The sequence below is a fragment of the Macaca nemestrina genome, chromosome 1 (genome assembly GCF_043159975.1).
Source record: "Macaca nemestrina isolate mMacNem1 chromosome 1, mMacNem.hap1, whole genome shotgun sequence".
In the NCBI taxonomy this organism is placed as follows: Eukaryota; Metazoa; Chordata; class Mammalia; order Primates; family Cercopithecidae; genus Macaca; species Macaca nemestrina.
In genome coordinates this window covers 62512631-62536338 of record NC_092125.1, presented here as the reverse complement: position 1 = coordinate 62536338, position 23708 = coordinate 62512631, and the positions used below count along the sequence as shown (strand labels likewise).

The 23708-nt window shown below is 50.7% G+C and overlaps 1 protein-coding gene across 18 annotated transcripts in view; it reads left to right on the top strand.

The window, feature by feature from the left end:
* Nucleotides 1-2837: 2837 nt before the first annotated feature.
* The window catches only part of LOC105484792 (pleckstrin homology domain containing A6), a 156997-nt gene continuing 136126 nt past the window's right edge, over nt 2838-23708 (top strand). For 6 of the 18 annotated variants that reach the window (XM_011746744.2, XM_011746748.2, XM_011746742.2 and 3 more), the window contains exons 1-3: nt 2843-3409; nt 9376-9452; nt 13086-13143. In XM_011746744.2, the coding sequence (XP_011745046.2) occupies nt 3327-3409; nt 9376-9452; nt 13086-13143 (218 nt within the window). In that variant the 5' untranslated portion in view covers nt 2843-3326. Of the gene's footprint in view, nt 3410-9375; nt 9453-13085; nt 13144-20577; nt 20950-21657; nt 21678-23708 lie in introns of those variants that run through there. The other 12 variants (XM_011746743.2, XM_011746747.2, XM_011746749.2 and 9 more) reach the window with 9 other exon arrangements.

Below are 23708 nucleotides of genomic sequence, written 5' to 3'. Positions count from 1 at the left end.
AGTATCCATACTAATCATAATTGATCAACAAGAGCTAGCATGGAAAAAGTCACTAGCGAGACTACACCACAGTGAGGAAAATATTTTCAAACCTGATTTCTTATTTCAAATGAGTAATAAACACTTAAAAATCTGAGCCACTGGCCTTTTCTCATCTAGGTAAATGTCCCTAGGGACCCCAGGCTAGATTAGACATTAAACAAGACAAAAATCTTGTGGAAAAAGAGATCAACAGGCACTCAAAGAAGACAGTGGTGTAATACATGTTTTCAAATATATGTCATCTTGTCCCTGTTTCCGCCCACGTTCAGCACAAGCAGCTGCCCTTACTGGTTGCTCAGGTTGGACTGGAAGTGCACTGATTGCTGGTATTTTCCCTTGAGGCATCTTGGCAGCAACTCTGGCAGTTTATATTCTTGGCCATAACAGGGGCTAGGCAGGTGGCTCTGTGCTTTGTCAGTGGCGTGAGTTCTACAGGTGTTTCATATGGCTGGTGACAGGGGAGTGCAGCCTGGCAGAGTCTGCTCCCTTGATCTGCCAAGCTTCCCCAATTCAGAAACGAAGGGGCACCTAGACCTTCATCTGTGCTTCCCAAGTGCAGCTCTGCTTTACTGTCAAGTGAAGCTTTCTCTGCTAGAAATTTGTGGGATCTGAGAAGAGAGAAATAATTTGGACATTATGGATTTCTGCATGTCTTCTGCTTCTGGAGAATGGACTTAACTTAGATCTGGCAGCCAGGATGTTGGCAGAGTCAATTTCCAGTGTTGGAGTGAGAATGATGTAATGAAAACAGCTCTGGCCTGAGACATTGGTGGGCAGATCCTTTTCAGCCACCACCTTTCTCAGTGACCTTGACCAGCCCCTTTCCCTTCTCTGTTCCTCAATTGCCATATTCAAAACAAGAGGATTGGACTAAATGTTCTCTGAGGCATTTCCTAGCTTTACCATCTATCAGATGTATACATTTTAAACCCTCCAGGTTGAGCATTTGGGATCTATGAGAAGGATCACAAGCTGTTTCTTTTCCCAGAAAGAGCTCCCCACGCACACCCTGATGATGCTGATGGTTATATTCAGAGTGCCTCTAAATAAAGTCCAAAAGTATAGGACTGTGGTTAGAGTTAAGAGTAGTTCCCAGTTATGACCATATCAAGCATTCATCAAATGTTAATTGGGCCGGGCGCGGTGGCTCATGCCTGTAAATCCCAGCACTTTGGGAAACTGAGGCAGGTGGATCAGATCACTTTAGGTCAGGAGTTTGAGACCAGTCTGGCCAACATGGTGAAACCCCTTGTCTAGTAAAAATGCAAAAAAATTAGCCAAGCATGGTAGTGAGTGTCTGTAGCCCCAGCTACTCTGGAGGCTGAGGTGAGAGGATCACTTGAACCCAGGAGGTGGAGGTTGCAGTGAGCCGAGATTGCACCACTGCACTCCAGCCTGGGCGATAGAGCGAGACTCTGTCTCAAAAAAAAAAAAAAAAAATTGTTAATTGGGTGCCACAGACAGCTGCCAGGGCTATAAAGATGGGTAAGATGGAGTTCCTGCCCCAAGGAGCACACAGTCCAATGGAGGAGACAGATGACTAAATCAAGGATTGCATTACAGTGTGATAAGTGCTACTATAAGGTTATTCATCAGGTGCCTTGACACATGGAGGATGGACCTATAAATCTCTCTGCGGTAGTGTCAGGAATGGCTTCCTGGAGGAGGTGGCACATGAGTAGACACTGAAAGGATGAACAGGAATTACCTATGTGAAATGGGGATCAAGTCTCCTAGAATACTCACAAAATGTATGTTTGCCCAACAGATAATTGCCAACTGTCATGGAACACATTGCTCCCTTTAAACACAGGTGTCTCTCTCATTGTCTAATTATTCTCTTGGGCCTGGCACATGGATTGGAACTGTATGTACCTAAATGGAGCCCCAGGGGCAGATCCGGAGTAAGCCGGGAAAGCCAAATGGACTCCAGCATTTTTTCTTTTTTGAGACAGGGTCTCGCTCTGTTGCCCAGGCTGGAGTGCACTGGCAGGATCACAGCTCACTGCAGCCTCGACTTCCCAGGTTCAAAGTGATCCTCCTGACAGTGTTCTGAGTTGCTGGGATTACAGGCTTATGCTACTAGGTCCAGCTAATTAATTATTATTATTTTGTAGTGACAGGGTCTTGCTATGTTGCCTAAGCCGGCTAACTTTGATATAGACCCTGAGATAGCAGAACTGTGGGCTCCAGCAATACTGTTTTTGGTATGCCAGTACGAAAGCTTGCAGTCTACATTCCGTACACATAACATTCCCTTCTCTCTTTCTATTTTTCTTTCTTTTTCCTTTTCGATTGCTGGTGCAAGTTAGGGGGAATGGAATGGAGGGACATAAACGCTGTTGGTTTCTGAGTATTTCTAAGGTCTCCCTGTGATTCTACTTAGTCATGGCAGGCTTCTTGGAGGAGGTGCTGGTAAAGAAAGGTAAGGACTAGCTTGACTAATCAGGCTGGCATCTGAGCTAGGAGAAGCTCCCCGGGTCCCCGGCTGCTCATAGCCCCGCCACACTTCCGTGCCTGTGACCTTTGTTTCTCTCCTAACCTCCCACCAAATAGAACCAGGTTTAATCACTTCCCCTTTTCCCTTCAGTGACTGGACATGTCCATCAGGTTCCTGATTCAAAGCACTTTCAGTCAAACTGGGTTCCCTGCGCGGTGCGCCTGGACTGGGGGACTTGGGGCTGCCGGCTAGTTCTCCGCGCTGTGAATTACCTTCCGAGGCGGCGGCGCGGCTCCGCCCCCAGCCCCGCCGGTGGTTCAAGTGCAAGATCCGAGCTGGGAGCGGAGAGGCAACACCCCTGCTCGCACTGCAACCTGCTCCCTTCGGGGAGGGATCCTCCCCGCTCCAGCTTCTGCTCGCCGGGCTCCGCCAGGCTGGAGGGCAGCAGAGCCAGGAGGAACGGAGACCCAGCGCTGCCCGTTAATAGTCCCGGCAGGAAAGCCATCATAATTACTCACCGCGCGAATTGCCCGTCATTAAAGTTCAGGAAACGGTCCGAAGAGGAGCTCCGAGTCGAGGAGGGGGCAGGTGGTGTCTGGGGCTCCCGGCCGGCCAGGGTTAAGCGCTTGCCTGCTCCCTGCCTCCCGGCTTGAGGCCAGCGCGTCTTCAGTGGGAGGCCAGCCACTGCCAGGGACCCGGGAGCGACGCCGCCAGCCCGGCCGGATCCCCTCCCCCACCACGGCCTCTAGAAGGGGGCAGCAAGTGGGGGGTCCCGGGTACCAAGCCCCCTGCCCAGCCGGCGCCTGGAGGCGCAGAGAGCCAGAGGGGCTGCAGGGACACCGAGATGGCCGATGAGATTGACTGGCTGGACCTGCCCGGCCGGTGGGCCTACGGAGTTGACGGTGGTGGGAGAATCTTCTTCATCAAGTATGTTGGTCTCCCTCTTCTTTTTATTTCAATTTTTTTCCTTTAAGTTGACCAACTTGAAAAGTGGCGGGGTTGGGGGCAGGCTGGAGAAGGTGGGTGCAGCGGTGGGTGAAGCGGTGGCTGCAAGGGCGGGCATGACTAATAAGTTTATCACCATGCCTGTTTGAATGTGTCTCCCGCCTTTTCCTCAATGGGTCAAAGTCCAGCAAAGGCTTGGCATTCTCTCAGCTCGGAGAGGCAGGGCAGGGCAGGGGAGTGCTGCCCTTTCTCCCTCTCCTTGGTCACATGCGAGGCCTCCAGGAGGATGACTAGACTAATGCCCAACCTGGAGTTTTTTCAGCTCCTTCCCTGAAAGGGCCAGAGGTAGGTCTTTCATTCCCCCCCCCGACTTTCCTATGGGAAGACTTGGGCTAAGTGACAACATACCAGGAGATCCTGCCTCTGCCACCCAGTTCCTGGCAACCCTCACCCCAGACTCAGCGTGCCCAGGACAGCAGTTCTCCTCTCCTGTCCTGCTTCTTTATGGGGCTGTGGTCAAGAGAGAAGGGCACGATGCCCACTGTATGTTTAGCATTCTTGAGAGAGAGAGAGCGCCTTTGCTACTCTCAGTAATATATTAGCACTGTTATATTAATTTCATAAACCAAAATGGCTCTGGCATAATCTCATTATAACAAAGTGGCCCTGCTGGCTCTCTTTTGGCTCGCTTCTACTACAGTCATCTTTTGCCAGGATAGACATCTCCCAGAAATATAGCAAGTCTAGAAGCACAGCGTCTTGGACTGTTACCCACACTTGACGAGCTTTTCCTTCCTCAAGATAGCCACTTACAAAACATCAGAGCTGCAAGGAATCTTAGAAGCAATCCCTTCATTTGTCAAACGGGGAACTGAGGTCCAGAGGTATTGAAAGTACCGGTCGAAGAGAAAACCACTTGTTAATCAGAGCTGGGACTCAGCCTAGCATCTGCTGACTGAGTGCACTGCTTCCCCAGGTACCAAACTGCCTTTGCAGGGGCTCAGGCAGGCAGCGGTTTCTCTTTGGTGTTTCTAAGTTTCCACATTTGCTTTAGGCCTTTCTTCTGTAATTGTCACCACCATGATCATAATTGATGTTGTAATTATGTTATCTTAGAAATTAACTCCATTAAAGGTCTTGACCCTAAGTCAGATTCTTAAATAACAGAACTTCTGCAATATTAAAACTGCAGTGACTTGAGACATTAGAGTTTATAAGAATCACCCAAGGAACTTATTAAGCAGGTGGATTCCTGAGCCCTACCTCAGGAGATTCCTATTCAGACGATCTGGGGGAGGGTCTTAGAATGTGAATTTCCATGAGTCCCTCAGGTATACTGATGAAGTGGTTCATTCTCTTCTTTCTTCCTGATCTCTTACTTGCCATCCAGATTATTTTCCTCTTTCATTTTACAAACATTTACTGGGCATCCACTCTTTGCTGCAGTGCTAGGCACTGGAGATAAAAAACAATAAGATGTAGGTTTTTACTTTAAGGTAACAGGGAGAAAACGTAAATCAATACTTAGGAAATACTATGGTACATTCTTGAGGCATTTGCAAGATGCTATGGGAAGGAAAGAACTAATGCTCTCCAGGGAGTTCAGTGAGGGCTTCCCAGAGGAGGAAGCATTTGAGCTGATTCTGGAGGAGAGACAAGAGTGAAAGAAGCCTTGGAAGTAGAGGCTTGGGGAAATAAAGGCACCAATGGGGGCTGGGGAACAGGTAACCTAGAGCGCTCGGAGAGGTTCAGTGGAGATGGAGTGGAGCTGCTGAATTACTGTAGAGGCCCAGGAGGAAAAGTAGGAAGAGGCAGCTTGAGAGAGCCCTTACGTGCTTAGCTAAGGGGTCTGGACTCCATCCTGTAGGTGATGGGAAGCCAAAGGAGATTTCAAACTGGGACTTGACATCATCAGATCTGCATTTAGAGCCTTCTCTCTGGCAGCTTCATGGGCAGTGATTTGAGGCTGAGCGAGAGGCAGGAGGAGAAACTTAAGGTATGGAAAGCAGTTAGGAAACAGTTGCAAAAGTCCAGGAGACAGCTGATGGGGCCTGAATTAAAATGGTGAGAACAGAAGAGAAGGGGAGGGAGAGATGGGAGAAATCTTCAGGAACCAAATCAGGAATATTCTTCTAAAGCTTGAATTCTGGGAAGGGGAGACAATGGGAGGAATCAACGGTAAAGCTTAGAATTTCCAGCTTGAGTTTGAAAGAGGTCAGGAGTATGGCAAGAGGAGTGCATTTTAGGGGGAGTACCGGTTTAGTGGGGAAACACTGCAGTTGATGTCCCTGGGGGACATCCAGGAGATGCTGTCTAACGGACAACTGGACATACAGGATAGAGTTTGAAGAGAGAGGCCTGGGCTGGAAAAGGGTCATCATGTGGGGGTAGAACCACCCAGAAGAGTGCGAGGGAAAAGACAGGAGTATACCCAGGCAGCACCAGTGTTAAGGAAGGGATAGAGGAACAGAGGCCAGGGTGGAGAGTAAGACCGAGAGGTTGCAGAGGTGGGCGGCACCAGGACCAGGGTAGAATGCCACCCCAGAAGGCAAGGAAGAGGGATGTTAAGAAGAAAAAAGGAATTCAACAGTATTGGATGCAGCAGAAAAGCCAAATGGGCCAAAGGCTAAAAAACACCTAGTGGATTTAGGAGAAGGGGAGGCCTTTAATGACATCTAGGAAAGTGGTTTCAGGAGAGGGCTGGGAACAGAAACCAGGTTGCAGGGGATTGGTGAATGAAAGGCCAGGAAGTGGGGAAAGCTAGGAGAGACTACTGTCAAAGGTTTGGTCAGGAATGAGGAGTGTGAGACAGGAAGCTGCCAGGGGACATGGCATTGAGAGGGAGGCAGAGTACTGAGACTATAGAAGACACAGACAGAGGAGGAGAATAAAGGGATGGACCCCAGAAAGAGAGAGGAGGTGAAGATGCAAGGCTGGGATGCTCAACAGAGAAAAGATGGGAGAGAAGGGGGACGATAACCCAGGCAGAGAGATTAGCCTTAAAGGGGAGAGAAGGCAACCTATTCTCCAGAGGAAGACAAGTATTAAAGGATGGGTGAGAATCTGGGTAAGTTTTGATGGTGAGGTGATTGGGCATACTGGGAAAGCTCCCACCTAATCTTTTCTATTTTTTTTTTCGATTAAGAGATAAGATCCTCTGTGCAGGAGAGGGGCTGGGTAGCACAGGCAGGCCTGGGACCTGAGATTAGCGGGAAAGCCTTGGAGCTCTCTGTGGATGACAACTGACTGGGGACCTTGAAGAAGATTCTAGGTGGCACTCAGGGCTCAGCTAAGCTGGAAGACTGGATTTGCAGTGACCCCAGTCCTCCCAGGCCCAGTTCCCCCATCAGCCCGGTGCTGGAGTGGAGATGGCCTGTGACTGTCCCAGATGGGTGTGCTGACAAGGGGTGCAAGGGGTGCAAGATGGTGCAAGGACTAGGGGAAGAGGAAGTTGAGGGTTGTGGTGGAATGTCAAGGGTGTGATAGGGTTGTCTGTGATATCCAGTGGGGCAGAGATAGATGGGAAGTCTGAGGGGGCTGACAGTGTGCAAGGAGGGGAGAGTCAGGGGCTGGAAAATCTCAGGAGAGATGTGATGGAGGTGATGGCACTGGCTGACTTCCTCTCCAAGCCCTTCCTTTTTATTGGCTTCCTCTTCCACTGCCTCTGAGAACCAAAGCCAAGACCAGAGATCCAGTATGTTAGAGTCTTCTTCAATGGTGCCCGAGCTCAGAGGTCACTAGAACAGTGACTTTGTTTTTTTCTCTGCTTATCAGAGGGGTAGGTTAGCTGGGAGATCTCTTCCTGTAACATGTGTCCAACTTTAGAGAAAATTAGTGGAGTCAATAGAAAAAAAAGCATAGGTTTACACCAACACTAGTACACAAATGTTCATAGTAGCTTTATTTGTAGTGGCCCAGAACTGAAAACAACCTGTAAGTTCAGCAACAGGTGAATGAATGAACACACTGTGATGTTTCCTACAATGGAACACTATTCAGCAATCAAATGGAATCAAACGACCACATGCCACAACATGGACAAAAGCATGAACGTCAGACAACTGGGTGCTGTGGTTCACACTGTAATCCCAGTGCTTTGGGAGGCCAAGGCAAGAGGATCACTTGAGGTCAGGAGTTTGCAACCAACCTGGGCAACATAGTAAAACTTTGTCTCTGAAAAAAAAATAGCCAGAGGCCAGGTGTGGTGGCTCATACCTATAATCCCAGCACTTTGGGAGGCCGAGGCACTTGAGGTCAGGAGTTTGAGATCAGCCTGGCCAACATGATGAAACCCTGTCTCTACTAAAAATACAAGAAAAATTTGCCAGGCATGGTGGTGCATGCCTGTCACTCTAGCTACTTGGGTGGCTGAGGTGGGAGGATTGTTTGAACCCAGGAAGCAGAGGTTTCAGTGGGCCAAGATTGTGCCACTGCACACTCCAGCCTGGGTGACTGAGCGATACTCCATCTCAAAAAAAAAAAAAAAAAAAAAGCCAGACACGGTGGTGCATGCCTGTAGTCCTACCTACTCAGGGGGCTGAGGAGGGAGGATTGCTTGAGCCCCGAAGTTTGAGGCTACAAATGACTCTATGATTGTGCCACTGCACTCCAGCCTGGATGGCAGAGTGAGACTGTCTCAAAAAAAAAAAAATCAGGCAAAGATGTATGATTGTATGATTGCATGATTCTATTGTATGACTGTATGATTCTATTTATATAAAACTCTAGAAAATGCAACTAATCTACAGTAACAGCAAACAAATCAGTTGTTGTTGGGGAGAGCGGTGAGGATAGAAAGAGCTGGGGGTGGTAGGTGGGAACAAGGAATTACAAAGGGTCACAGAGAAAGTTTGGGAATTCATTATCTTGATTTTGGTGGCAGTTTCACAGGTGTATAGATAAGTCAAAACTATTAAATTGTAAATTTTATAGGGAGTTTAGTCGATATCTCACTTTAATAAAAGTTTAATGGAGTCTTTCTTAGTGGAGTTTATTCTACATCCATTATACCTTAAAGACATTGAGTAGAATCTTGGCCTGGGCTCCAAGACACTATCCTAAAGCCTGGGTGATCCAGGTGATCTGAGAGTCCCTTCCTCCACATACCTGAAGTAGCCAAGACAGTCAGGTGCTTCTTGCTGGGTCACATCTGGCTCTGGAAAAGTCTGTGTCACTTGGTCGGTGGGGATTGAGAAATGATGACTTCATCTGCCATTGAATCTACAACCCAGAGGGTCTGTGTTGCTGGGGAGCCTGCCTTGCTGGGTGTGAGGTATCAGAAAGAGTTTTGTCAGGGACAGATCTAGGTCTGAATCCTGTCTTCATCACTTACTGGTTGTGACTTTGGCCAAATTTCTTAACTTCTCTGAACCTCAGATTCATAATGTGTAAAATTCCTAGTGTGAGGGAATGTCGTGAATGAAAAATACGTAGCATTGTTGACACACAAGGACTATGGGTTTACTCAGTCTCCTCCTTTTCTTATCCATTAGAGAAGCTGCCAGTTAAGGACCTTCCTTGTTCTTCCCACCTGCCTTTAGCAATCATCTCTAACATTGCCTCTGTCATGAAGCCTTCATGCTTCCCCTTCCTTAACTTCATGCCAGGTAACACTCGTTTCTTTGTGATGGTATCACACTTTTTACGCATAGTTACAATAGGGATTATAGTGCCTATCACATTGTATTGCAGCTATCTTTTTATGCATCTATTTCCCAGTGGGTTGTAGATTCTTTGAGGTTAGGGATTCGATATTATTCATCTTGAAACCCTCAGAGTGTACTCCGTAAATAATACTCTGTGAATGTGAACGAATGAACAGCCTTGTGGACGCTCCCCTCTCATGTGTCTGGGATTGAACAGTCGGTGTTAATGTGAATCTGGAGATGAGTGTCCCACTCAGAAAAGCCTCTCTTGTAGCTGACACTTTCTTATTGGTCTTTCTGTAGTGATGAGGAAAAGTCAACCAGCTGGGTGCACCCTGGAACAAAGTCACCCATCCAGAGTGGACACACCTCCTGCCCAGGTAAGGATCCTCTGTCCCTGCCTTTACAATCGAGGATGCAATAGCTTGAGGTGGCAGCAGATATTCTGTGCCCCAACTTTGCTTCTGACTTTTTCCTTTCTCCATGGATGGACTCAGCTTAGCATTTGGACTGCCATCTGGGGGAGACTGCAGGCTGGTTGGAGCTCACCTCAGTGTCTCTCCAGGCTTCCACCTCCAAAATTGGTATCTGAGACAGACCTTTGAGGACAGAGGTTTTTACTCTTCTTTCATCCCACTGCCCAGTCAGAAAATCCCCTGTCTCAAGGGCTCTTGCACTGACAGAAGCCAGCCCCCAGTGCTGCGCTCTAGAACTTTATGTCATGATGGAAGTGTTCTCTTTCTGCTCTGCCCAATACAATTGCCATGAGCCACATGTGGCAATGAACAAATGAAATACAAGCATCACTGAGGGCTTGATTTTTCTTTTTTTTTTTTTTTTGAGACAGAGTCTCACTCTGTCGCACAGGCTGGAGTGCAGTGGTACGATCTCGGCTCACTGCAACCTCTGCCTCCCGGGTTCAAGAGATTCTTGTGCCTCAGTCCCTCAAATAGCTGGGATTACAGGCGTGTGCCACTACACCCAGCTAATTTTTTTTATTTTTAGTAGAGATGGGGTTTTGCCATGTTGGCCAGGCTGGTCCTGACCTCAGGTGATCCACCCACCTCGACTTCCCAAAGTGCTGGGACTACAGGTGTGAGCCACTGTGCCCAGATGGATTTTTAATCCTAATTAATTCAAATGTAAATGGCCCCACGTGGCTAGTGGGAGCGCCTGTTTCTCCCACTGAGGAGAAACGTGAAAGGGGACAAGGCTGACATTGCTGCTGATTATGGAGAAAATATCACTGGTAGCCCTCAGGGCTAGTGGGAAAGGTGGGACACAAACAGGTCAGCAATGAAGAAACAACCAAAGAAAAAGATTTCAGTCTAAGTTGTTGAGGTAGAGACATCAAGACTCACAAGGCCTGGGTACTTTAAGTGAACAGCCATTCATCCTCCTCATGACGCCACCACAGGCCAGTAAGAGGGGGTGTGAGTTACAATGTGGGGAGATCTCTCACCCCCTCTTGCCTTCCAGCCCTTCACTGGACTGAACCCCAGGCGCCTGGTTCCAGGGCCTCCGTAACTCATGGGCATGGCTGGCACTGCTGGACACACAGGATGAAGCCTTTGACTTGTTCAGAGTCCTTTTCTTTTTAGCTTCTGAGCTGGGATCATTGCTGGAAGAGAGAGACTTCAGGGGTCATGGAATTCGACTCTTCATTTTATGGTAGAAAAGTTGAAGAGCAGAGAGGAAGTACCTGGCTCAAGGCCACTTGACTAATAAGCAAAGTGGTGTCATGGTTAAAGTCATACATTTTGGAGGCAGAGAAATCTGAACTCAATTGTGGCTCTATTTCTTTCAGTGTGGTCTTGTACTAGGGGTTTAATTCTTCTTGGACTTAGCTTCTTCATCTTTATAATGGGGAGAGGATTATGAACTTCAAAAAAGTAGTAGCAGGCATTACATCAGAGAGGTGGTTCCGAAAATGGAGGTAGCTGCTGCTGTTATTGTCACCATCATTATTTCCAACTTGCAGCAAGGCCTCCTGACTCTAAGGCCAGGGCTGTTTTCTTCTACCAGGTTGATGGTGGTGTCACCTTCAGTGTCTCAGCTGTTTACAGGTTGAGTCCATTCACTTCATTATCATCCTAGCTGGAGTGGAAGATGAATACCAGTCTGTGAGCCAATGCTTTCATTTTTGGCTGCAGCCAACTGGTTGTCTAAGGCTGGGAAGGGGTTAAGATGCCCCCGGAGCTTGCCGGGAGGGCAGCTGCCTCAGCGGGCACTCCGCCTGGATGGGAATATAAGCACTCTTGGTGTTGCCCAGGCAGAGAGGGCAGTGTGGAGGGAAGTTGCTAGAAAAAGGCAGGGGACATAATCCACACTGGCCTCTTTCCCAGGCACATCACAGTGCCAGAATTATTTATGATTCTGACCCAATGGGGATCCCTCTACTTGGGGAGGATGCCAACCCACACCCTCCTGAATGGCAGCATCCTCCCACAGAGACAGAGGGGAACAAGTAGCATTTATGGAGCAGCACAGAGGAAAGAGTGTGGGCTTTGGAGGCAGCACAGCAGCACTCACATCCCGGCCCAGACACTTCCTGTGTGACCTTGAGCCAGTTGATGAACCTGTCTGGGCCTCCGTTTCCTCATCTGTCATTGGTGAAAATGTTTTGGAGGACACCTGTTGTATAATGTTGCTATGCAGATTAAATGCACTGGCAGAGGTCAAGTGCATAGCTTAGAGGAAGGAAGCACTCGCTAAGTGGTAGCTGGTGTGATAGGTGGGCCATGTCCTGGCCGGAGCTGGGCTCGCTGGCTGCCCTGTTTTGCTGAAACAGCACCATCACCGTCAGCAGCAACTGTGGAAATACAGACCCTTGATAAATACAGGTGAATAAAATGAATGATTAGAAACTGGACCCGCTACTCTGCAGAACTCAGGCACTGCTCCCCAGCAGCTGGTGCCTCAAGGCAGCTGCTAACATGGCAGGAGACAGTCAGACCAGCAGAGAATCGCTATGCTTTGTAAGACTTCATACACAAGGCAGGCGTGTGGACTGACCAGAAAGGTGGCAGTCACTGTCCATCAAGAGAATCCCCACCTGTTTTCCAATATGTCAGCCAGGGGCTCGCACTCCCAAAAGGAATGTTCTCAGCCAGCTCCCTGACGGTCCCCACCTCTGACAGTGGACTCTCTTGGGTCTCTCAGAAGGCTCCTCCTCCTCAGCCATGGGGTGAAGGAATCCTGTTTGCTGGGGAGGCGGGATGCTGCCCAGGGTGGCTGTTTTGGGAGAGCGAGTGGGATGATATAGAGCCTACGAGTGATCTTGGGAGATGGAGGTGCTATGCCCACCTGTGGGGGCTGCCTGGGTGCTTCCTGGCCACTGTCAACTTCCTTGCTCACACTGAGATTCTGTGATTCTCCTCTGAGCATTTCCGTGGATAATTTTTTTTTTTCAGAGACACTATTAAAGATTGTAAAAACTGCAAGTCTCTTCATTTTCCTGGGGCTCATTTCCTAGGTCCTTGGTGTCCTGTCCAGAAGCAGCAGAGCCTGATGGCCATAACACTGGCCTGGGATTTGGAAACTTGAGTCTTACTCGGATCTTGGGTGTTAATGATCTGTGAAGAGTTCCTGGGGCAAGTGACCTGCCCTTCTGGTTAGATGATCCTGAGGACACTTCTGGGGAACCGTCTGTGTGTTCACTGTTGTATCCAGGGGCTGGCACAGAGCCTGGTGCACAGTAGATGCTCAGCAAAGATTTGTTGAATGAATGAGTGCATCCTACCAGGCAATGATCCATTCGGTCACTTCACCGCTCACTGACGGAGAACATCCCGTCCACTCCCATGTCTCTATTTGCTGGGAATCTCACTGCTAGAAATCACGGACAAAAAAGGATGGAATGGTTGGTTTCAACTCGACTGGCTTATCTTTGGATTTTCCTGACTGTTCAGGCACCCATCCCTCCTAAGTGCAGGTGGGGTTTGTGGGAAGACAGGAAGAGAAGAGAGGTTGATCCCAGGGTATCTCATTCTGGTGATTTTGCTTCCTCACAGGTTTGCCCAAGGGCTGGGAAGTGGATTCCACCCAGGAAGGAGCTGTGTATTTCATCAAGTGAGTAAGACGCAGTTTGCTTTCTGATGTCGCTGTTGGTTCTGCTTTCGTCCTTGTCAGGAGGAGAGATGGTTAAAGTGTCTGGTTTTTCACTGAAGGCACTGCTGGGTCTGTGACTGGCTAGGAGGTGCCGAGGCTCCTGAGAGCTGAGATAGAGATGGGAACGTATGTATCAGTGTGCCTGTTTATGTTGGCCTGGGTAGTAACCAGTGTCAGTCCTGGTAAGTTTCCTGAGGTGGGGTGGGTGGAGTTTTGGTCTGGGCTGTACTGGTGGGAGGAGATGGCTCAACAAAGTAGAGGAATGAGGCTGTTCTAGACACACAGGCAGAGGTTCAGAGGCAGGAGATGGAGCCGCGGGGCAGGATGTGGAGCCAGTGGGAAGGGGAGGTGTCCATGGGGTGTACGAAGGAGGACACCAGACTAGTGGTGGCAAGGCCAGCTCTGGTCACTCTTGCTCTTGTGGACGGGGGCACCTGCGATTCTGGGGGAGGTTTGTGTGGGTGGAGATGCTCTATTTTCCTCCTAGGAGTTGGGTAGGCCCCTCTGTGAGCTGGGGAGCCCTTATTTCCTGCCGTGGCTAAAGGTGTGCCTTGGGAAGTTGCCCTGGACTTAACCTTGGAAGCAGAAGACACAGCTCTTTGGGCTGGGGTGGTGCATGAGCTACGCAGTTGAACTCACTTCTCTCTGCCTTGGCCTGGGTCTCTCCATCTCCCAGACAGGCTGGGAGCTGGTTTCATTCGCAAGGGTGAGGCTCAGCGTGCCCAGGCCTGTGGGCCTCACCCTCTGGTCTGGCCTCAGATTCTGCAGGGATGGTGAAGCGCCTCTGCCCAGCTGCCTGGGGCAATGGCACCACCAGAGGGAGCCCCAGTCCAGCCAGGGGAGGAAGGACCTTTGCCTCATCCCCTTTCCCTCCCTCTCTGCTTTGAAATCCTCATCTGTGTGTACTAGGAGGGGTTACCTTTCCATCCCCCACCGCCAAGATCTGCCAGCACTTAGATCTGCCATCATCTACCACCTACATCAGCTTAGCTGCTAACCTATTCTTTTTTTTTTTTTTTTAAGACAGAGTCTCACTCTGTCACCCAGGCTGGAGTGCAGTGGTGTGATCTCAGTTCACTGCAATTTCCACCTCCCAGGTTCAAGTGATTCTCGTGCTTCTGCCTCCTGAGTAGCTGAGACTACAGATGCCCGCCACCACACCTAGCTAATTTTTGTATTTTTGATTGAGATGGGGTTTTGCCATGTTGGCCAGGCTGGTCTCGAACTCCTGGTCTCCAGGGATCCATTCACCTTGGCCTCCCAAAGTGCTGGGATTACAGGTGTGAGCCACCATGCCTGGGCCTGTTAACCATATTCTTAAGCAAAAGCAAATTTTTCTTTTCTTTCTTTTCTTTTTCTTTTTCCTCCTCCTCCTCCTCCTCCTTCTCCTCCTTTTCTTCCTCCTCCTCCTCCTCCTTCTTCCCTTCAAAGTATCTGTTCTGGAAATTATTCTAATATCACATGACAGTTATAGGCTGAGCTTTTCCTAAGTTTGGACCCACATGCTTCTTGCTTCAAGTAAGAATTGTGAATTGTTTCTTCTTTTCTCCCTCTTGCAGATACCATCTTCATATTCCTTTCTGTACATGGCTCTAGAGACTATTTATTAAACACTTTCACATGTATTGCGGCATCTCACCAGTCCCTAGAAACGTACCCGTCTACCTCTCTGACCTTGCGTCCCATGACTGGCCGGCTGTGCTCCCATCTTCCCTTCCCTCCATCATGTCAAAACCATTCCTACCTCAGAGCCTTGGCACTTGCTGCTCCCCCTGCCTGGGAGCACTCTCCTCCCATTTACACACACGGTTCCGACTTCTGGATTAGCCCCAATGTCACCTCCTCAGAGAGGCCATGCCTGACTGCTCTGCCTGAATTCCCCCACCCCTCCACATTTACTTTTCTTCACAGCACCAGGCACTACCTGAAACATGTTTGTGTATGTATATGTTTGGTTATGTATTGCTGGCCCCCTCTGCTGCATAGTCCTGGGAGCAGATTCTGGCTATTGTGTTTTTCACTCCCTCCTAGAACCTTTCTGGTGCATGATAGGAATCCAGTATTTCCTGAAATGAATTCATGCATGAAAAACATTGGGAGATAAACAACAGAGGCATAATTGATTTCTGCTTCAGCTACCAGCCCAGAGCTTTCTTCTGAGCGCCCCCAATTTAATGTATCCAGACTTGAAGTCATTGCTTCTCTGCGCCGGTTCCACCTTTTCTATAAATACCACCAAAGCAGAGCCCTCAGAGATATCCTCAACCTTTCCCTCTCTCACACCTCCCCCACAGGTCCTGTCAATTCTCCTCCCAATTATCTCTCAACCCACCCACTTCTCATCATCCCTATAGCCATGGCCTGAGTTCAGGCCCACATGGACTCTCACTTCTATTATTGTAGAAGCTTCCCAACTGATCTTCCTGCCTCCAGGCCATAATGCTGCAAGAGTGCTTTCCTCTAGAATTCAAATTTGGTCATATCATTCTCCATTAAAAACTTTGCATGTTTCCTATCACTTACAGGATAAAATCTAAATTCCTTATCTGGGCACATAAGGGCCGTCATAGTCTCGCTCCCGCCCCCCTTGCCAGCCTCACCTCCCACACTCCCCAGCTGGCTCTTTAGCCCTTTCCTCTAGCCCTACCAAATCACTTGTGGTTCCCTCAACATCCACTTCCCTTCCATGCATCTGGGCCTTTGTAGGTGCCAATCTCTCCTCACATGGCCTGTGTCCACCTGGGAACACTTGTTCTTCCTTCAAGCCCTGCCCATGACATCACTTCTTCAGCGATGTGTCCGTGTATTGTAGTTATTTGCTTATACTTGTGTCATTTTCCACTAGATCAGTAACTCTCCAACTGGAGCATGTATCACAATCACTGGAGGGTTTGTTGGAGCACAGAGAGCTGGGCCCTACCCCTAGAGTTTTGGATTCAGAGGGTCTAGAATTTGCATTTCCAACACATTCTCAGGTTATGCTGCTGCGGCTGCTCTGGGGTCCACACTTTGAGAACCAGTAGCCTAGACTGAAAACTCATCAAGGGCAGGGGCAACACAGGGGGGCCGTAAAGTCCGGAGACACAGGCAATATTGTTTAATCATCAACCAGCCATGAATTCTGTGTTCACATACATTTCCAGACCCGGTGGTCATTCTGTACATCATAGCAGCAGCCGCCACTCTAGGAGCTAAGTGCTTTATGACATTATCTCATTTACTCCTCACCGCACCTTTATGAGGAGGTCCTATCATCCCGGTTTTAGCAAATAATGGAAAAACTGTCTCTTCGTATGTGTTACTCAATGTTACAAAGCTTGTATTAATAGAAAGCAAGCGGGGAGGCAGCCTCATGTGTGCTTGATTTCACATCTTAGCATGATGGCACGGCTGCTTCCCAGCATCCTTGGCACCTTGCTTGGACAAAGGAAGTGCTCAGTAAGTTCCTGCTGAATGAGTGAGTGAATGAATGAACGACTGACTCGCTGTTCTTTCCTATTTTCACAGTTCCCACAAAGGTTTATGACATTTGGTTGGTGGATGAGTTAGAAACTCGAACGATTTCAGACATGGATTCCAAGTAATAATAAAAGCCAGACAACTGGAGGAGCTATTTTGTTTCTTTTAGTGTGGATGAGGGAGGGAAATTTCAATGAGCAAATATTGACATCTGCCCTGGAGCAGAGAAGTATGTTAATTGTGTGTCAACAAGCTCTTTCTTTCAGGGTATTTAGGAAGTGACTCTCATAGTAGCCACAACAGACGCATCTCTTGAGTGTGCCTGTGGTTTTAAAGGTGTCATTTACTGGGAAGAGCGGTGGGAGGAGGAGAGAACAGGGGAAAGGTTAAAACGTGGGAGAAACGCACTGCAAGCCTGCATGCACTTACCGCAAGGATCCACAAGAGGGCTCCAGAGCACACATGATGGCCCCACAAGGCTTTCAGGGGTTTGCTCACAGAGTGTCTCCCCAGGCTGATGGCGTCTTCTCGGAGGTGACAGGGCCACCTTTCCCATCCCCTGCCACATCCCAGCCATAGTGGGTCAGGTAGCTGTCTTTCTGATGCTTAAAGGTCTAGCTATGTAACACCCATTCCTGCCCAACAGGAAGTCTTCCCCCGCCCCCTTGTCTCCTTCCCCCTCACCCCCCCACCCCCCTTCCGGCCGAAGCCGTGACACTTGCCAGTTCCGTCCCCAAGGGTGCCTCTCTTTTTCCCCAAGGTGACAGGGAGGAAGACGTGGCAGGACGCTTTCTGCAGAGCTACACCCCTGATAACCCAGTTCCCAAGCTGGGCCCCTGCGGCTCCTCCACCGAGGGAACCCCACCCAGCCGTTGGTCTTCCTTGTTCTGTTCCGGACGCTTCCTCCAGGAAGGTGCAAGAATGTGCAGGCAGGCAGTCCACCCACGGCCCTGGCGCGCCTACGGGCTGCTTGGCGCTCCTTGAGGGGCTGCGGGGAGGCAGAAATCAGAAGCCCAGATCTCTGCCCCGTGTGCCCCAGGCTGGGTGGTGAGACCCCAGTGAGCCTCCAAGGCTGTGCTGGGTCTTTGGGATTCGTCAGTACAGACCCCAACCCGAACTGCGAGACCCCGGAAGAGGAGGGGCCCTGGGAGGGGCGGTGGAGCCACCAAGAGCGGTTCTGTTGTCTCCAGAAGGCAGACAGGACAGAACACAGGAGTCCTGGGGCAGCAGTCTGGTATAGTGACCCCACGAGCTCCAGGCTTAGAAAGGCAGATAACACCCCAGGACAGTAAAGAAGGAAGCGGCCGAGGAGAAGAGGTAGTGAATGTGCTGGGCTTCCAAGAAGCCCATCTGCAGGTGAGGAAAACAGGCTCCATAGTCAAGTCATTTGTTAAAAGTCACTGAGTTACTCAGGGATGGAGCTGGGCTTCCAAGTCACACAGGTCATAGTTAGCCAGGCGTGGTGGCTCACACCTGTAGTCCCAGCTATTCAGTAGGCTGAGGCAGGAGGACTGCTTGAGCCTGGGAGATGGAGAGCAGTCTGGGTAACCTAGCAAGACTCTGTCTCTAAAACAAATTAAAAAATTAGCTGCATGTGGCGGTGTGCACCTGTAGTACCAGCTACTTGGGAGGCTGAGGAGGAAGGATTGCTAAAGCCCAGGTAGAGGCGGAGGCTGCAGTGAGCTAGTTCATCCCATGGAGCTCCCTTTCCTACCCAGTTGGCATGTTCTGCGAGGAAGAGAGACCCATGCAGATGCGGTTCCACTGCATGGGCAGTCAGCCAGTCAAGTTAGTGGTCGCCAAGACTGTACGGTAGGGAGTGGGGATGGCACCACAAAGGTGGGGAGGACGCGTGTGTTTGGAGACCATAGAAGGTGCCTGGGAAGCTTGGACTTGATCCTCTGAGCAATGGGGCCAAAGATTGTAGAGCAGAGGAGAGACGGGATCACAGAGGTACTTTCTGTGGAATCCTCCTTGCCTCACGCCGCCTCATGCCTTCCCCACCGGAGTTGTTTAGGTGAGGCTTGCTTCTCCTCTTCTGGGCTCACAGAGCAAGAACTTAGATTTAGCAAAGGGAATTTATTATCTCTGGTCCATCTGCCTCACCTGTTCTTGCTGCAGCTTTAAGATCTTCATGCTACCACATCTCTTCCACCTTAATTCCCCAGATAAAGGCATGCACCCAACACCGACCCTCCCTTTGGCTTCTCATGCCCCCGAAGCTACTCAGATCCCCCAGAAACATTCACACGTCTGGCTCAGGCTTCTCGAAGGATCCGTGGGACTCGTCTGTGGCCCTTGCCCTCTGCCTGCCAGAGAGGAAACCTGCCCAGCAGGCCCATCTGTTGGTCGCCTGCCTTTTCCAGCTGCCTGAGGATTGTGGGGTCTGGGGCTGGGGTCTCTATCCCCCTCCCTGGCCTCCCTCTGGGATGCTGTAATCTCTTGGCCCAACTCCCCTTTCCTCCATTGGCTCTGCAGGGTCAGAGACCCCCAAGAACCTCTCATCTTGGCTAAATGAAAGCAGACTCTCCCCCTGCCTGCACCTGGCAGCCTTGCCAAGTCCTGAAGAGCCAGGGCAGGTGAGTTGGGCTTGATCGGTCCTGCCTGGCACCGGGCCCTCATCCACAACTTGTCTGCCCCTTCAGCAGAGCAGCTTTCCTATAGCCAACGCAGGGCTGGCCTGGCATCTCAGCTGGGCAGGGGAACAATGGGAGGTGACCAAGGGTCCCCCTCCCCAAGAGTGCTGCCGAGCTGTGTCTGCTGCCCTAACCCCAGATTCCCGGCTCCAGCCTGGCCTGCCCTGGGGTGGGAAAGACAGTCCCTTCAGTAGCTCTCTAGGTCCCTGCCTTCCTCAAACACTGTGGTGTGCGTGAGTGGGGTGTGGAGCCACTGTCCCCACACCAACCAGCCAGGCTTCTTCCTCCCAGGCCCTGGGAGGGAAGTCTGTGCTCCTGTTCCATCCTTTGCACATTCCTTTACGGATAAGGGCTTCAGTTGGTAAAAATGATATATGTGCTTAGATCACACTAAGAGAGACCCACTTGTATTGGGGCTTAAGTTTTTAATCAAGTTGTTCTAATAATAAATAAAAAATGCAATTATCACGTGAGTGGGGCCTTGCAGATGCACTTTCTCTAGCTCCTGCTTCTTGACAGATTTCTCTATTCAGAAGTGACCCCAGAAGCTCATCTGGTTCAGTCCCCAGTTTCCAGGTTTAAGGGGCAGGTGGGACTGAGACCAGTGAGCCTGCCTGGGGTTTAGGTGGGAATCTTTTGTTTTTTTACAAATCTTTCTGATCCTGTTTATGAAATCAGTGTTTTTTATTACACTTGCCCATTGTCACAGAGAATCTGTGGATAGAGGGAAACCGAGAGAGATGTGGATCGAGGGAAACTGAGGCAGAAAGCAATCTTTGTCTAAGCAGAAACAGGGCTATAACCCTATCGTCTGAAGTCCTTCTGCCTCTGACTCTGAATAATACAGAACCCGGGAACCCCATAGCTTGGCTAGCATCCTTGTTCAGGGTTATCAGAGACCAATTTGGGCTGAGGGCTAGGAGAAGATCCTGGCATCTCATAGTGGCCCCCAACCCTCTCCAAATGTTATTTCTCTAAATTCTCTGTATTGAGGTGGGGGCGGGGGATGGGGAGGCCCCAGGGCCCCAGCCAAGCCCTCCTGACACCTGGAGACATACCCCAGAGCTGAAAGGTGATCACCAGGCTGGCTGGGTGAGGTCCCACACATGATTCCAAGCCCCTGGGCAGTTTCTGGTTCCCTGCAGTCTCTTGTGGGGGACTCTAAAAATGCAGCTCACCCAGACGGTGGCCCTGCTCCCCTTTGGGGGGCAGCCTTGTCCTGGTGGTGGAAGGCCCAGGAGGCTGCGCTGAGCCACCCCATCCTCTCCCTGGCAGGCAGGCTGCATGGCTGGTTAGCAGCTTGTCACTGGTGTGGATGGAGTTAAACCTTTTCGGGGACTATTTACTCCTGATCCTAAGTGACAGCTTGGGGAGGGAGAGTCACGTGGCCCTGAAATCCCCGGGGGAGCCGATGGAGCATGCCCACAGCTGCCTGTGCCTGGGAAAGATGCTGGATCCTGCAGTCACCACAACAGCATCCTCTCCCTGCGCCAGGGACCTGCCAGCCGGAGAGATGACTGATTAGATCAGATTAGATCCCGGAGCCCCGCGCTGCAGAAGGGGGCCCCAGGGGTGGGGGAGGAGGACCCCAGCTGGCCTGAGCTGGGGGAGGGGTGCCTTGGGGCTCGCAGAGGTAGAGCTTTCCAGCGCGGGGATCACACCTCAGAAGCCGGTGAGTCTGTTTTCATGCATCACATAGATGAGGTGGGAGGAGGAAGGCTGGGCTCTGGTCAGGGCTGGCAGCTGCCTGTCTGCCGCGTGAGCCTGGGCTGCTTGCACTGCGGTGCACTGGCTTCCCCATCCCTCATCCTTGGCAGCCTTACTTGGGGATCATGGATGCTGAGAATGCTAATTATAACCCTCCCTGTGCCCCCACCCCCACCTCCAGAGTCCCTGTCAGGGCTGATGCTGTTTAAATTGATTACATTTGAATTGCATCTCCTGGATGAGGGCAGCGTTGGGGCTGGCAGCTTCCTAGGGTCCAGCAGGGTTCCCCAAGCAGGCTAGCACAGAGACGCCAGCCCACCCTCCCTTTAATCCTGCCAACAGGAAGGAGAGATGGAGGGGGTCCAGGGTCAGGCTCAGGTCAGCCCCAGGGGCTCACCTTCCTCAGGGTGGGGAGGGGTCAGGGTGTGTATCATTCTTATGGGTCAGAGGTTGGGTCAAAGGATGACAGAGGCTCTTGGATTCCAATTTCTAGGAGGCATCTGAGCTCTGGGGGTCTCAGATTTAGTGAGGAGCTCCTGAAGGAGCTGGAGCCTGGTATGTGGTGGAGGGGGGCAGGGAATGAGGGGATGACGTTTATAATGATGGTACCGGGCTGCAGCCAGCTAAGAGCCTCGAGGTATTGTGTGAGGAGTCTGGGGAAAGGAGGACAGTTGGGGAACTGGCCAGAGAAGGGTAAGGAGGGCTACAGTGGAAGGGGAGGGAAGTGGGGCGAGACAGGAAAGTGGTGGGGGCGGAGGAGAAGAAGGGAGAAGAAGGGAGAAGAGGCTCCTGGGAAATGCTCTTTGAGACAACATGCCAGCCAGGGCAGGGAAAGGGGCTGTGGAGCCTGGGAGAGCAGAGATGGAGAACCGGGATAGAGGGAGAGCCATCCCCGGGGCACAGGAGTGGGGAGGGAGAGCTGCAGGAGGGTGGAAGTTGGTAGGGAGGAGGCTGGAGCTCAGAGCTGGTGTCAGAGGAGGTTGCAGACTTCAGGGATTGGAGGCTCTTCCCAAAGCCCTGTAGACTCTTTACCCCCAATCTGATCACTTGAGTGGTGCACTCTGCTGAGGGTCTCCTGCATGGTGGGGCAGGGTCCGCGCTGGCAGGTATCTGCCTGAGCCCACTGTCTGGGCAGGTGCGGGGGCACTGTGGGCACCTGCCCTACAAATCTCCCAAATCCTGTCTTCCAGGCCACCCTGGAAGAGTATGAAACTGGGGAGGGCTCCTGTGGCTAGGACAGTTCAGTCGCCAGCTTTCACCCCCGAGCAGCTGCATTTTAGCTTCAGCAGGACAGGAGCAGACCCTACTGGTGGGTGGAGGGGAGGTGGGAGCGGCTAGGCTCGGGCCTGTCTCCAGGTTGGGGTGGCAGCAGGGGCGGAGGGCTCCCCGCCTGGCACTGCCACTGGGCTTTCCTTATGGAAACAAGCGGGTTTCTGTGTCTCCACACAAGGGCGCAGAGTGCTGAGCCACAGATATGAATTATTAAAAGTCCTTGGTTTTCCAATCAGTGGCAAGGTGATAAATGTGTTAGCACTGGTGTGTAATTAATCCTGGCGGGCTGCTGCACACAGGCTGCAGACAATGGGGGTCCCCCCCTTTTTTTTTTTTGCTGGGCTAGGCTTCTTTTCCTCCTTCCTAGGAAGGTGATGGTGCAGGACGCATTACACAGATAATTACTTTGAATGTGTCTGCCTGGATTATTGAGTTGGATTATTCCTGCTTGTAAATGAAATAATTACTGATCCCCCAGTCAGTGAGGGAGGCAGCCACCTTGGCTCCTGGGCTGACATCAAAGCCCCCACTTTGCCCAGGCCCAGCCTGCAGGCTTGGGCTCACAGAGTGAGCTCTCTTGGTCCAGGGGACTGGCCTAGGCCAGAGTGAAGAAGCCGCAACAGCAGATGGGAGCATGGTGTCAACTGGGGCTGAACAGGCTGCGGTTCTGTTCTCCGAGCCAATTGCCTCATCGTCTTCCTCACAGCCTGTTGTGAATTTGCTGAGGTCATTGGCACTGGTCTTGGCGCACGCATGGGCCCCCCCAGAGGAAGGTTGGAGCTGGGCCTCACAAGAGAGCTGCAGGATTTGCACTCCCCTGAGCTCTGGGGTGAGGCGAAGGGGCTCTGGAAGCTGGGGCTTAATGAGGGGACTTTAGCAGGTCAGTCTCCAACCGCTGAAAGCACATTCAGAGAGGAAGAAACGACTATATTTTGGGAGACATTTAGAGTAAGTGGGAGCAGCAGGAACAGAAGTTGAGGGTGGGCCGAGAAGCCTTCTCTCGGCCATCTCTCCGTTCAGGGGGCTCCTGCTCAGCACCCTCAGCCTTCAGACGCCCCTCAGAGACTCTCTAGTCCAGACTCCCTCCACATCCAGATGAGCCTTCCTCAGCCTCCCTGACAGAAGCAGCAGCCTCACTTGGATAATTTCAGCGACAGGGAGCTCATTACCTCACAAGGCAGCTTCCTCTGTGGTTGGAACATTCTTCTATGTTGAATCAAAATCTGCTGACTTCTAAGTTCCACCCTCTGGTTCTGATTCTTTGAAGCTGCGCAGAACAAGTCACCTCTCTCTTTTACATGGTGATAAAAATAGTTTTCTTTTGATTAAAATAGTATATAATAGTCAGTGTGTGGATGTCCTATGTTTTACATGATCATTTCTGTACTGGACATTTAAGTTGTTACCCTATTTTCCTTTTACAGATAGCACGGGAGGAACATTTTTGTTCGT